General features: G+C 42.5%; 1 protein-coding gene across 1 annotated transcript in view; it reads right to left on the bottom strand.

Moving 5' to 3' along the window:
• Nucleotides 1-7,519, bottom strand: part of Kdelr2 (KDEL endoplasmic reticulum protein retention receptor 2) — a 20,577-nt gene extending 13,058 nt beyond the window's left edge. Inside the window, exon 1 of the mRNA XM_004629621.3 lies at nt 7,289-7,519. Coding sequence (XP_004629678.1) covers nt 7,289-7,379 — 91 coding nt within the window. The 5' untranslated portion in view covers nt 7,380-7,519. The remainder of the gene's footprint in view (nt 1-7,288) is intronic.
• Between the last annotated feature and the right edge of the window lie 8,238 nt (nt 7,520-15,757).

Below are 15,757 nucleotides of genomic sequence, written 5' to 3'. Positions count from 1 at the left end.
CACAAAAAACAATGAAGCAGATGCTAAAAGCTGATGAGAGCCCAGACGAGGAAAGAAAGCAAGGGAGCAGATAGTTCACATACTTTTGATGCCCTGAGAAAAATTTCTAATTTGGGCAAATTTTGTCATGAAGGACAGTTTTGGAAGTCAGGCAGATTTTTGTCCTTATTTTCAGCATTCATATACAAAACAGCAAAGACCATCATATAATGCCCTGATCATCCCTCTTAGAAACCCTAGGTCTTCTCTGTGATAGGCTCTTGGCGCTATTGATGCATTCAGCAGTCACATAATCGGAACTCTCCATGCTGGCTGCTGCTCTAGCTCCTCGTACAGCCTTACAAAAATCTGGTCCCTGCGGCTCCCTCCTCCAAACCCCTACCTGACACAGAGATCTCTAAAGGCAGAGGTTGTCCTTATTCCACAGCCTGTGCTGGGCAATGGCTTGACACACAGCAGGGTCCAGAAAATAGTCACTGAATGAATGAACACAAGGACAAAAGAAAGTGGGGTTCACTTTATCTTCATGTCACAGAGCAAATTCTCAGTGTGGTATTTTGGGATAACACTGCTAAAGAATCTCCTGGTCCTATTGTGTGTGTGTGTGTGTGTGTGTGTGTGTGTGTGTGTGTGTGTCTATAAATAGACAGTTGTCTGGCTCTGCCTAATTTAATAGCAGCTAGAGGGTGAGAAAGCCCTGGGTTTACCACAGGACAGTGAGAAGAACAGGCAGGATGTCCCATAGTGTAGAATGATCAGCTGGGAATGGGAGGGTGCTTAGTTCCTTCACACTTCTCCCTGGCTTGGATCCAAATTAGCAAATAATGGCTTTTTCCTTAAAACAGCAAATATTCCTAGGGCTGGTCAAATAGTTCAGTGGATTAAAGTGCCTGCAAGTAGGCAGGGGTCAGGGGTTCAGTCCCAGGGCCTGCTGAGCCAGCCCCGCCCCTAGGGTGCGCTGAGACAGCAATTGAGACTGGGCGTGGTGGCATCTGCCTGTAATCCCAGCTCTTGGGAAGCTGTAAACAGATGGATCACTGAGTCCAATCTAGTAGTGAGACCCTGAACACCCTGTAGACCCTTCCCTAAAATACAAAAATAAATAAATAAATAAATAAAATATTCCTTCCTTCCCAGGAATGCAGGGATCTCAGCTGAAGGAAGGGCAGGGACAAGAATCACTTGGACTTGGTACAGAATCTCTCCTACTAAGCCAGAATGGCTACCTCCCTGTTTTTATTTTTCTGGGTTTGGTTCGGGGGAATGAATCCAGGCCTCATGCATGCTGGGCAAATGCTCTACCACTGAGCTACATCTCCATCAACTACCTTTCTCTTTTTAAACCAAAACACACTAAGGCTATCAGGTAACAAGCACTAACAGAATACTCACTGCAAACATTTCAAAAACTGATGTTCCAATACCAAAAGCACCAAATATCCATATTAAGGAGTATCACTTGCTACTAAGTGATATTAATATCACTTAATATCAGTATCACTTAATTTACTATGACATTAAGGAAATAATTTATTAAACTTAACATTGTCTTACTTCTTCCCATGGGGTAAGTGAAGTTTATAAAAATCCACAACTATGCATTTGAATACACAGGTTAAGTTGCATTTCTTACATTCCTACTGGTTCACAGAACAGGTTCCTCAACCAACCATGAGAGTTCAAGGATTTTCTCCCATAACAGCAGGGATACAATCAAGTACTACAGGCTCATGAGGCCACAAGCAAAGAGCACATGGCAGCAGTTGCTCCTACCCAGTCTCAGAACAGCTGGATCTCCTTCCCTAAATCCATGACTTTTCCCTGAAATCTACAGCTGGATGATTAAGAACTGCCCTATAATAAGGAGCTTCTCCCTACTGTAGAAAGTGACAGGAAAAATGAAGTTTTGGACACAGAGGATCGGGGTACAAAGTCAGTGAGGCACAGGGGGAGCTGGGACCCATTATATCTGCCCTTGCCCATTTTTTGCATCTTTCAAGTGGGACAAATTATACAAACTTTGATGAAAAGAGAAAAGATTCAAGTGCTTTATACTACACCAGCCAGTGTGAATGTCTGAGAAAGGACAGCTTACTATATACTGCTTTGTCATTTTTTTCACATTTCTTAAATCCATGCTTATTTATTTTTATGCTAATTATTTAAAAAAATTTAAGTGAGCTGAAAAATATGGAATGGAAAGTGAAAAGGCATTCCCAACAGCCCTTTCAAAAACTCCACTTTATGCATATCTTCCCAAGCCTTTTAAAAAAATATTTATTTATTTATTTGGTACAGGGTCTCAGTACACAGCTCAGACTTGTAGTGATTGTTCTGTCTCAGCCTATCCAGCTCTGGGATTACAGGCATGTACTACTTCCCAAGACTTTTTAGTTTTTCTTTTCCCCCAGTTCTGGGGATAGTACCCAGGGCCTTCATACAGAACTACATCCTTAGCCTTTTTTTATTTTAAGAGGGTCTTGCTAAGTCAGTAAGTTGCCCAGGCTAGGCTCAAACTCAAGATTCTCCTGCCTCAGCCTTCCAGAGTATACATTAAAATTATAGGTGTGTACCACTACACCCAGCTAAAGCCCCTTTACTAGTGCATGTGTTTGTGTGTGTAGCGCATACATTTAACCCTTTAAAGTGAGGCCAAACTTATGCTTTACAACTTACTTTGCAAACATAACACCTCAGACCCATCTTTCCCTGCTACTAACAGGCCCTAGCTGTGGCTCATTCTTTATAATGGCCACATAGCGTTCCATAGTGCAGACAAACCAAAATTTGTGCACCTATTTCATTAATGGATTTGGGTTACTTATAAATTTGATTGTAACGTCTGCATAAACATCTCTGTCTCTGTGTAGTGTTTTGTACAGTGATATTTTATATCCATATATGTTCATATGTGATAATTCTATAATTGATTCCCTAGAATTGTTGGGACAAGTCATGAACATTTTAAATTTTGATAAATATTGCCAAATTTATCCTAGAAAGGTTGTGTAAACTTTCATATCCATCAATATCAGATGGTAATGCCCTTTTCTCTATAGACACCTGCCTATATTGTGGATTATAAACCTCTTTTAAAAACTTTGTTCTGGGGCCAGGGAGATGGCTCAGTAGAATAAGCACCTGCCTGGTAAGCACAAGCACCTGAGTTCAATCCCTGTTTCTGAAAAAAAAAAAAACTTTGTCCTTTTCAGTGAGCAAATAAGGCTATGGTGGTGCCATTTTAATATATAAATACCAAACTTCTAGTAAAGCTGGATATTCTATCATGCTTAAATGGTCTTTTATTACTCTTCTGTAAAATGCCAACTTTGTACACTTTTCTGTCATGTTGTTTTCCTTTGTAGGAAGACTCCATTATGGAAATTAACCTGTCACATATGCTATAGATTAGTTCTCAGTTTATTACGTTTACTTGCAGAGGCCTTATATACTCCTTGGAGGTCAAAGGCAACATCACTGTGATCTTTCTTTCTGTGTTATACCCACAGAATTTATTTTCCACTTCTAGGTCTTGCTAAGTTGCCCAGGCTGTCCTTGATGTCCTGATCATCTTACCTCAAGCTCCTGAGTAGCTGGGATTACAGGCAAATTCTACCACCCCGGGCATAATTTTATCTTTTCATGTATGCCTTGCTATTTCAACTGATTTTTTTTTTTTCTCTTCAATGATGGGGATAAGGCCTATGGTCTTGCATATGCTAAATATACATTATATCACTGCAGCTTTCTTGAGAGCAGAAAACTTAATTATTCCCAGCTGCCGCTCTCAATTATATCTCTATGTTTTTGACACAGTGGATAGTGAATAAATGCCTGAGAACAAGAGTTACTCAAGAAACTGTCATAGGGGACGGGGAGATGGCTCAGTGGAATAAGTGCTTCCCTGGCAAGTGCAAGGGCCGGAGTTCAATCCCTGGTTGCGCCAAAAATAAATAAATAAATAAAGAGACTGGCATGAAAGTGGACAGAAGCAAGACAGCTGGGAACATGATGTGAAAGCATTTAGAAGCGCTCAGTATAACAAAGATGAAGTGTTTTCCATTTACTTCAAAGATACAAACTATCCAATTATGTGAAACACTGAGATAGTTTGCTCTTGTCATGTCTGTTACGTTGTTGAGTAGATTGAGTAGTGTACAGCCTGAATAACACCACCTAGAAGAGGAGACAGTCCAGGGGAACATGGAGGTCATGGATTCTAGAAGACTCCACTAGTCACTTAAACTCAGCAGATAGCACTTAAGCCTCCAGAAAAACTATACATAGGAAGCACTTCATCTACAAACCATAGCTTGTTGCCCCGGAGTTAACCATGCCAGGGCTTAAGAAAAAGAGTGACAACTTGAGCCTACTATGGATGATCAAGCTGCAATGGTAGTTCAGGAGACATTTACACTTCTTTTTTTGGTACCCCTCTGCAGTGATAATGGCAGATACACGCACAAGAGAATGAAGATTAAAATAAGATCAACACACAAGCTTCACTTTAAAACAGGTCCATAATGGTATCTGTTGTGGAATTAAGACTTTCAGGAAAATAATCTCCAGTTCCTCATTATTCTCCCTCATTCCTCACATTTAGGGAAAAAAAAGGACTATGGTTCTCAGGCTGCAAGCCTATTCAACACAGGTACTAAAATCTTGAAATGAACCTCAATACTAGCATTTTCAAGATGAGACACACAACCTGGATGTACATGTCTCCTATTCCAGTTATTTGAGAAACTCTTATCAAGTTCTTACTCTTTCAAAAGCCTCTAAACAACTTTTATAATTTAGAATGGAAACACAGTACAGCTGGTCAAATTTATCATTTAATTCTGAATAAATGATCTTGATGATTTTTATTTTTTTACAAGCCAGGAAAAATCCTGTACCAGAATGAAAATCATCCTAATTTGAGAATGACAATAGTTTAAAAATCCCTAATGAATACTTGGGAAATACAAACTTAACTCACCTATTTATCTTCTTAGCATTTTAGTTGAAGTCTTTATATTTTCTTAGTGAGTCTCCAAATGGAAACAGTGAATATTTAAAAAAAACAAAAACCTTTCCTTTTTCCTTGTTATTCAAAGTTCCCTTAGGATTCTATTTTCTTCAATTATACTAGTTCTCCCAAACATGTTCTCACACTAAGATACAAGTCTAAAAGATAACACACTGTAACTCTTAATTACCTGCCAGGGGGGATATGGAGAAATTTTAAGAAAGAAAGACTTGAAAAGAAAACCTATAGATTTAAAAAGTAATACCTGATATAGGTGTGTAGGTTCATACCTGTAATCCCAGCACTGTGGGAGGTTGAAGGAGGATTGCAAATTGAAGTCACTAAGACTTGACCCCATCTCAAAATAAAAACCAAAAGGGCTAGTGATGCAGCTCAGTGTGAAGGCCCACCAGCACAATAAACAAACAAGTAATAAAAAAAAAAAAAAAAAAAAACAAAAAAGGTTATCTTTTTCCAAAAAAAAAAAAAAAAAAAAAAAAAAAAAACATATCTAAGTGGAAAAAAGACCTAACAATGGCACCAAACATTCAAGCTAAAATTAAGATAAAGCAGACATTTCTTTAAAATCTTTGTCAATTACAGATTTTAAATCTTGGCTCTATTACCACTTTGCTCACTCCCTGACAATCAATTCCTTCCTTCTCAGAATAGGGACAATAGCACCTACTTCATAAGATTATTTCAAGGACTGCACTTAGCTGACTATTTAAGACAGCAAGTGCTTAAATGTTAACTATTGGAATTGCTGCAATTAAGTGACTGTCAGGGGAAATCATACATTTAAGCCTCCCAGAACTCTCAAAAATTGAGAGATCACCTTCAAGTCTGACACACTGGTTTCAATACATGGACTTTGTAATCCATTTTGACTGCTCAAAGGTCTTTTTTGGTTTTGCTGACTTCCTGGATCTCAGCTATGTTCCAGGGAGACAGGTGAATGAGCCCTGCCAACAGCAGTCAAAGACAGGGGGTCACTTTAAATGTTATTTCTGTACATAAATCAACTAAATGGAATCTCTGCCACGGAAGTTCTTTAGGATTTTCATCTCTTGTTATCTCTGAAAATAAGTTTTTTTTTTTTTTTTTTTTTGAGAAAGGGTCTTAATATGTAGTCCAGGTTGGCCTTGAACTTTCCTGACCCTGCCTCAGCCTCTGGAGTGCGGAGAATACAGGCATACACCACATCTGACTAAAATTAAGTTCTTGAATTCATCTAGTTATTTCACTGTGGCCATAGCTTCAAAAATAAGATTTAAAAAGAGATCTTGGTTTTTTGTTTTTTGTTTTTTGTTTTCCGGAACCGGGGATTGAACTCAGGCCCTTGCGCTTGCCAGGGAAGCGCTTATTCCATTGAGCCATCTCCCCGGCCCCAAGAGATCTTGCTTTAAAAAATAATTTTAAAATTCGCAAATTCTTAAGTTTTTAGAGTTAAGAAAATGTAGAACTCCACAACTATTACCTGAAAAAGGTACGTTTCACTACCCCCAATAACGCTGACTGGAAATGTGCATGCCCTCATGGGGAGGGCCGGGGCCAACTCACTGGTGACGTGTAGGAGGCAACTGCATGAGTGCTCAGCGGTAGTCCCGCAGTTTTTCGAGAACCCGTTATTATAAGGCACTCACAGAATTCTCTTTGCAAAGCACCACGAACAGCGCTAAAAAATTAACTTAAAGACCTCCCACAGCCCCTCCCCGGATTCCTAGACCAGGCGGTTTGGGGGAAAAAAACTACATAATTCTAGGAACAGACCTGACACAACGTTCTACAGCTCAGCCCTTGAAAGGGTAGAGTGGGAATCCGAACGACCTCCTTTTCCACCCCGGGGCGTCCCACCCTCCCAGGTGGCCTGGTTGCCACGTCAGGCCCAGGCAGCCGCGGTCCTGCCCATCCTCCTCCCGCCAGTCTCATTGATTTGCGAGTCCCCCAACCGGATCTCGCCCCGGGAAGAGCACCAGGAAAGACTGGAGGGTGTGGGGAGAGCAGACACGCCTGCAGGACTCCAGCTCCCACCGCAAACTTTTCACACAGCCCCAGCCCCGCGCTGTGTCCGGCCAGCGCCCTGACGGGTCAAGTTCGCCGGCGGACCGAGGGCTGAGGGGGCCCGACGCTGCAACACCCCGGCGCTGCTCGGACGCCCAGCCGGACCCGGGCGCCCGCGCAGCCGCCTGAGGGGGGTGTGTCAGGCCCTCGCGGGCTTCGGGGCAGCAGGGTCCTCCGTATCCCAGCCTCTCGGGCCCGCGCCCGGCCGCTCACCGGCGCACGAGCGCGTCTTCCAGATCTTTAGCAGCAGGATGACGATGGCCGCCAGGTGGGACAGGTCCCCCGTCAGCCGGAAGATGTTCATGATGGAAGCGGAGGTCGGCGCGGCGGCCCCGGGCTGGGCAGCTCAGCAGGTAGCGGTGGCCCAAAGAAGAAGCGGCGAAGATGGCGAGAACGGCGCGACGTGGCCGAGGGACGTGGCCGAACTGCCGTCGCGCGCGGGGCAGCCTGGGAGAGCGGGCCTCGGCCGGGCCACGCCCTCGACCACGCCCTTTAAAGGGGACGCGCCGAAACCCTGGTGTCCCGCGTGGTAACCGAGTGGCGCTTTCGGCTGAAGACCCAGAGTCCTCGCTCACTTCCTTCTGCCCAGCTTCCGGCTTCTCTCCCCCCACCCCCAACCCCGTGCCAGCGATTTCCTTTAGTTTTTGAAATGGCACTCCCTTTTGTGGATTTCCTTTTTCTTTTTTCCGGTCTTACTACCTGTCTTAAGAACGCCACAGGCTTATTGTATGAAGTGTAAGAAAAAAAATCCGTGGTCGCATCTCTCAAGATCGACCCTGTGGGGACCCTGGAAGATGGGGTTTATGTGGGGCGCCAAGACTTTACCAATCTGGGAGTTGTCTTTAAGAACAAGAATACCCTGCCGGGGGTGGTGGCTTGCGCTTGAAATCCCAGCACTCTGAAAGTGATGAAAGAGAATTCCAAATTGGAGCCCAGTCTGGGTAACTCAGCAATTTAGCCAGATCCTGTCTCAACATTAAAAATCATGATGATAATAAAAAAGGGTGTTGATAATGAAACTCAGTGCAAAGACTGGGTTCAAGTATTGGAATAAAATTTGAAAAAAAGCAGGGCTCTGGGAGTGCAGTGCCCTACACCCTGAGCTCTTGCCTAAGGCATACATGAGGGTAGGGAGGTGAACAATTCTGCAGAATGAGAAAATAGACCACAAGAAATCACAAACAGAACAAGCTAACAGACAGACCCTGATACATAATTATAATTCGCAGGTCTGGTGCAAAAGAAAACTCAGAATCACTATTTCAAAAAAGAGGAGCCTTGTGCAGCAGCTGAGGCCTATAATCTCAGCTACTGTGGATTCTGAGGCAGGAGGATCACACGCTGAAGGTCACCCTGAGCGACATAGCTAGACTATGTCTCAAAAAGAACTTTTAAAAAAAGTCCATGCTGGGCTGAGGAGATGGTTCAGTAGAATAAACACTTGCCTGGCAAGAGCAAGGGCCTGAGTAAAAAAAAGTTCATGCCTAGCATGCCAACCCATGGGCCTGGGCCCTGGTACCAAAAATAAATAAATAAATAAATAAATAAATAAATAAATAGGGAAAAGGATGTTAAATGTTTTAAAAGGTAAAGCTTTTTCCTTTTGCAATCATTCTGTGTGTGTGTGTGTGTGTGTGTTTTAATATATTTGGTACAGGGTCTCACTGAACAGCTCAGACTCATAGTGATCCTCTTGTTTTCAGCCTCCCCAGCACGGGGATTACAGGCATGCGCCACCATACCTGGTCTGGGTGGTGGGCTCAGCATGCCTGGGGGTAGAGCCGGTGTGGCATGTGGTGTTGAGGACCTGACACTGCACTTGACTAGCAGGCACTTAGTCTGCTGAGCTATCTCACAGACCCTTGTTGTGTTTCTCACTTGGTATTTAAGAAGTTAAATTTTTAGCACTTGGCAGGCTAAGGCAGGAGGATCAGTGTGAGTTCAAGGCCAGCCCGAACTACAGAGTGTCTCAAAAAACAACCAAAACAAAATTAAAATTGTAAGTTGTAATCATGCATTTTACTACTTATATTGGGTGATATCAATTCTGAATGTAAATATAACAGCCTTTAACTCAGATGAAGGAATCACTGGTAGCAGCTTAGTCAGAGGCCACTATGTGGACAGAAGACACACTCCTGGGTTCTTGTTACTCATTGTAAGCATGATTTGTGTTTTCATCTAAGCTAGACAGAAACTTAAAAGTGGTTTTAGCTGAAAATCATGAATCTTCAGTTGGGCCTACAAATACCTCATAGGTAACTAAAAGTAAAATAGATTTGTAAAACTCTAGGTCAAATCCTCCTGAGCGCTGCCTATGGGCACACCAGTCATTTAGTTAATATCAGTGTTACGGTTTGTGTACAGGTTTCCCTCCAAAGCCTCGTGTAGTCATGGGGTGGCTTTTGGAGTTTGTGATTAATTATTGTGGGTGTGGATACAGCACCTGTCCTGGGGCAGGCAATTTGTAGTACAGTGTAAGGAGGGGAGAGAGGCTAGCTAGCTCTCTGAGCTGCTGCCCTCCCCTTTGCTCTCTGCTCTTTGCTGCCACCATGAAAGGCTGCTCTCTGCCATGTGCTACTCTGCCTTGGAGCCAGCAGAGTATGGACTGAAACCTCCAGGAACTGTGAGCTAAATAATAAACCTTTCTTTCCTTCATTTTCAGTGTCGGGTATTTGTCTCAGCAATGAGAAAACAGTAACTGAGACAGTCAGTCTAAAAGTTGGCAAAACAAGGTCTATGAGCCCTAAATTTACCTAGCTTATCTCATAATCCTTCAAGACTAAGGACACCACAGTAGGAGACTTACAACCACATCCAGCTAGTCCTAGAAGTCTTCCTAGCCCTAAAAATAAAGTCACCTGGATTCTAGCAGAGCCTTGAAAGACAGGTTGAGGCTGTCCCATGCAAGAGCAATCACCCCACAGGAACCAAATGGCCCAGGGAGTTGTGAGGCATCATCCCACGCTCAGCTCCAAACTGGAACTTGAGAGATCAATTGAGCAGACCCCAATCAGCCACAACAGCCCATAATCTGGTCTTCATTCTTTTCCGAATGGACCGGTCTAATCTTCTTCATCACAGTGTACTTCTCCAGCACCTCCAGCTGGAGTCCTTCCCCCATCTTCCTTTGCTTTGCTTTTCTAAGGGATCAGCTTGGTCTTTATCAGCTCCTTAAGCTAAAGCCCCTTACTCTTTTCTCTTACTTCTCAATTAAATTCATACTGTTGTTTTAGTTTTTAATTTCCATTATCACTAAAGTAAAGTACACAGTAGCTGGTGACTGAAGCACACAATTCATGCTTCCTATCTTGTCTGCAGAGTGCCTAGAGCCGGCTGGAAGGGATGGACACAAGGTGGCCCCAGGAAGGTTGGAATGAAGAAGAAGAGGCCTACTGGGCACAGAGCAGGCAAAGCAGGCACAATGTTGGGCATGGGGTATTAGATAGACCAGCACGGACACTCACACATGGAGTTTGCACTTGGGTCTGATGGCTTGATCTGGGCACCATCTGTCCCTATGCAACCTTAATCCCTGGCAGAGGGCAACCTTCAAGAATATTGCAGCCCACCTGCCAGGTACTAGGATCAGGGTAAACATTCCCTGGCATAACCTGTGGTGGATAGCAAATACCGTGTCCACCAGAGAGGATGCACAGAATCTGATTGGACTCTATCCATGTACGTGCATGGTGAGGTCCCTAAGAGGAAGGGTAGTTTTGGTCACAAGGGCAAACAGAGCTACATCCCCAGACCGCCAAAAAAGATTTTTTTGATAGTTTGGAAACATTTATTTCAGCTTCCCAATTTGTTATTTGTAATATGGAAATATTTTGAGACCATAGTCACAATTGGGAAATCCCAAAGAAACAGTTATGTTTCTTTCATATAGGTGATATAAAATTTTAAAGCATTTCTAGTTTTCCTGGGCAGGGACTATGTGCAATACTTTTTGAATTGGTGACACCAATTATCCAGCTTTGTGTGTGTGTGTGTGTGTGTGTGTGTGTGTGTGTGTGTGTGTATTTGGTGCAAGGTCTCACTATGCAGCTCAAACTTTTAGTGATCCTCCTATTTTCAGCCTCCAGTGCTGTGATTACAAGCATGTGTCCCCATGCCCAGACTTGGTGGAGGGCTCAGTGGGGCCAGAGGCAGGGACGGCACAGTGCAGCATTAGTTAGCCAGTTTTTTGGGTTTTTTTTTTTTTTTTTTTTTTTTGGCATTCCTTATATTTTGTGGTTTTGAAATATATCCCAAATTTACTTTGACACTTCTCTTAAGAACGGGAGCTTAATTCCTTTCCTCTTAAATATGTTCTGGTCTAAGTAACAAACAATGTGGTAGGGCTGGGAGTGTGGCTCAGTAGTAGAGCCCGTACGTTATGTTGTACAAGGGCCTGTGTTCACTCCCTAGCACCAAGAAAATATGTGGTAGAGCTACCAGTTGGTCATTGCTGAGGCTAGGTCATAAAAAGTACTGTGGTCTCTTCTCCCCTTTTCTCCTTCCCTCTCATTGCTCCCTCTGGTGGAAGCTAGCTGCCTGATTATGAGGATGGAGCTCTACGCACAGGTCCATGGCATCCTGTGAGTAGTCAATAAGGGGCCTACAGCTACCAGCCACAGCGTGAGCCATCCTGAAAGCCAGCATCAGCTCCCATCAGGTCTTTAGATCCCTTAGATGAGAGCAATCTTGGTTGAAATCTTTGCTAACTATTGGAGAAATAGCATTAAAGACAAAAACAATCTCCTGTTTCCATGTTATAAAAATAAACAAAATATCCTGCTGACCCAGTAAAACCTGTGCTCAAAATTCAGGAAAGAATGGAATAAGCATCAAACCAACTGTAATAACCATCACAGGAAATCACCAACGATCGGCTAAAAATAACTTTAAAAAAAAAGAAAGAAAAAAAGAAACACCACTATTTCATATAACTGGGGGCTTGCGGGTTAGTTCAGTTGTTTTGTTTAAGTGTCTGCTGAGGCAAACCCAGTCAGGCACAGGGGACCCTGCTTTGATCCCCAGCTCCCCATGCCTTACCAGACCCCCCCTCCCCCGTAAGGCAGCCTGGACCAGCCCCCCCCCCCAAAAAAAATCATTCATCTAGCTAAGCATATATAATCCATTATATGCATGTGAATTGTCTTTATCCAAAAAATTTCAAACTCCCCCCACCTCTCTGTCTCTGTCTCTGTCTCTGTCTCTGTCTCTGTCTCTGTCTCTGTCTCTGTGTGTATTCTGGGACTCAAAGCCACACATGCTAACAAGATGTAGCTTTACCTCTGAGCTACATCTCCAGTTCCCATACTGTTTTAACGAGCAGGATATTATACCTGGGAGCCAGACACCTCACTCAATTCTCAAAGCCAGGGAGACAGGCAGACAGGCACTATCCTCTTGGCTGGTGTTCACATTTCGAAGAGACGGCTCTGAAGACCCCAAGAAAGACATTCCTGGGGTGTAAAACTGCTAAAACTTTTATTTAGCTTTGAAAACAACAGCCTTGAAAAAGACAGAGGAAAGATTTGTGATTATGCTTTTAAAAAAAAAAAAAAAGAAAAGAAAAAAGAAAAAAGAAAATGCCAGAAGTGTCTATTTGAAGGAGGGAGTCTTTTTCTTTTGGTATCAGGAAAGGCTTATGTTATTTTAGAGTTTTATTTATTCAACTTCATGAGATTTCCTAAGCTAGAGGAACTCAGCTAAGATGCTCCCTAATTCTGGCCTCTGAAAACTCTGAGATAATGATAATGATAATATAATGATATGTTTGTGGCTTTAAGATACTTTAAACTCTAGATTGATTTATTATTCAGCCACAGATAACTAAAACAGAGATGGCACCTAAAACACCCAACTTTATCCAATAATATGCTGGGCATTTGAATTGTACTCAAGTTTGTATCTTCCAAAACATTCAGGGAAGTTTTGGTTATTCTATTTTACTGGATTTCCATAAAAAACAAAATAGATCATGCACTGTAGTGCAGATCATAATTCCAAAAGACATAGGTGCAAACCCTGTAATTTGGAATGTTGCAATTCCTTTTCTAAAACAGGCGTGGCAGTACACTCCCATAATCCCAGCACTCGGAAGGCGCAGGCAGGAGGATCGTTGTGAGTTCAAGAGCAGCCTGGTTTACAAAGTGAGCTCAAGGACAGCCTAAACTGCACAGTGAGATTCTGTCTCAAAAAGATGACAAAAAAAAGAAAGAAAAGAAAAAAAGAAAGAGAGAAGTTGCTTTTAAAAATTATTAGTCCTTATTTCAAACTTTATTTGGAGAATTCTTAATTGGCTGCAAAGAATGAAATGCATATAACCAAAAACTGAAAAGAGATGCAGTATCCAAAGGGGTTGGCCTTAAAATATTACAGGTCTAGATTTATCAGATTCATAAACAAAAACAATTTTAAAAAGCAGTTATAATATAAAATAGCATCCCCTAGTAACTTCTTCCAAATTTTACCTTCTTCGGAAGCTGACTCAACTTAGTGGGCTCATTCTTAGAAGCCTCATCAAAATCCTCCACAAGATCTGGCACTTTATCATCCTCCTCCTCTTCTCCAGGAGCAAGTGGTCCTTTTCCATCCACACATTGGGCAGAGCTCCAGCCAGTCTCCCTGAAGGAGGCAGACTGTCTGTACCAGGTGGGTTCTGGGTAGAATTTCTGTCAGCTGTTTCACCACAGCACGGCCTGTCATGATGAAAGCATTTGCTGCTAGAAATGCTTGACTTTTTGGGTTAAAGGGAACAACTCTTCCTTGGATTACGAACATATTCACCTCTTCAATACTGGAGATTTTGTTTAGCCCTAACTTCTTTAATGAGAACTGAAGGTTTTTTTTTGTTTAATCATGTGTTACAACTGCTCTTTGAGCTACCATCTTTCTGCAAGCAGTTCCTTTCCCTCCAATGGACCCTGGTGCCTGCAGTTTGGCCAGTTTGGCTTGGTTCATGATAGTTTCTTTCATCTTGTCAGGGAGAATATGGGGCAGCACTGGGGATGAGGGCTGGGGCTCAGGGAGTCTCGAGCAGACCAGCTGAGATTAGCCCCCTGACACATACAGCTGCAAGATGGCTGCTAGAGGAATGTTGAAATTCTAAAGCTTTAAAATTTCTGAAGTCTAAAATTTCTAAAATCAAAATCCTGAAAAACACAATCTCAAAAAATTAAATCTCAAATTTGGAAATGCTGAAAATCAAAATCCCAAAAACTCAATTCTCTGCAATACAAAAACTATACAAGAGGAACAGAAGCTGGGTGTGGCAGAACAAGCTGATAATCCTAGCACTTGGGAGGCCGAGGCAAGAGGATCACTGCTACTTCAAAGCCCAGCCTGGCCTACATAGTTTGTACAAGGCCAACCTGAATTACATAGCAACACCTTGTCTCAGAAAATGAAAAGAGAGAGAGCCGAAGCATGGGTACAGGATTAATATATTTTTGGTTATAGAGGATACTTTTCAAATTTTTCAATCATATACTCTTTCTGCCCTTTCTCATGTAGCAACTTGCTTGCCTTCCAAAAAATATCTTTTAAACTGGGCATGGTAGTGTTTATAATCCCAGCACCCTGGAAAGCTAAAACAGAAAGGTCACAAGTTCAAGCACAGCCTTGGTAATTTAGCTAGTTAGGCAAGATTTTGTCTCAAAATTTAAAGAGAAAAAGAGGGTGCTGGGGATATAGTTTACTGATGTAGAGCTTCCTTCAGGATTATAAAGCACACTAGATGGTGAACTTTCCAGGCATGGTGGCACATTCCTGTAATCCTAGTTCTCAGAAAGCTGAGGCAGGAGGGTCATTGCAAGTTCAAGACCAGCCTGGGCTACAAAGTGAGCTCAAGGCCAGCCTGAACTGCATAGAAAAACCCTGTGGCAAAACTAAACAACAGGTGAACTCTTCCTGGATAATAGATGGTGCTTCCAAAATAGGCCTCCATGCTTTTTATTTAAACAAGTATATCTTGTGTCCCTATTGGATCCAAAAATTCTAGAAATTAGCCACTTGCTTATGAATTAATGTTGGAAAAGACAAAACATTTTATTAACACTTATTTCAAGATTTGGTGGTGTTTGCAGAAGAAAAATTGGTTTCAGTCAAATCCCCAAACTGTAATGGTAGATTTGGAATTAGTTTCCATTAGGTTTTGAAATGTGAATTTCAGGGCTGGAGAGATGGCTCAGTGGGATAAGTGTTTCCCTGGCAAGCGCAAGGGCCTGAGTTCAATCCCTGGTTCTGCCAAAAAAAAAAAAAAAAAAAAAAAAAAAGTGAATTTCAAGATGTAATCAATAAGGTTTGTTTACTTGCTTTCTTTTCTTTCTTTTTTTCTTTTCTTTCTTTCTTTTTTGTGTGTGGCTGGCTCAGCCCACCCTGGGGTGGGGCTGGCCTGGCATGTGGTGCTAGAGATTGAACCTTGGTCCCTGTGCTTTGCCTAAGCAGGCACTTCAGACTGCTGAGCTATCTTGCTGGCCCATCCAATAAGGTTTTCATTGCCCCCCTATTCAGCACAGTACAACTGGGGGGAAATTCAAAGGAGTGGGTTGGCCATGCATAGGACAAAATGACAACTTAAGTTTAAAACATTGCCATTAGCCATAGTAGTGCCAGCTATTTGGGACCTGGGAGAGTGGTTCACTGGGAAAGCTGTGTATTCAATCTCCAGTACTAAAGGAAAAAAAAAAA

Source organism: Octodon degus, unplaced genomic scaffold (genome assembly GCF_000260255.1).
Source record: "Octodon degus isolate 3935 unplaced genomic scaffold, OctDeg1.0 scaffold00031, whole genome shotgun sequence".
Taxonomy (NCBI): Eukaryota; Metazoa; Chordata; class Mammalia; order Rodentia; family Octodontidae; genus Octodon; species Octodon degus.
This window is presented reverse-complemented; position numbering and strand designations above follow the sequence as displayed.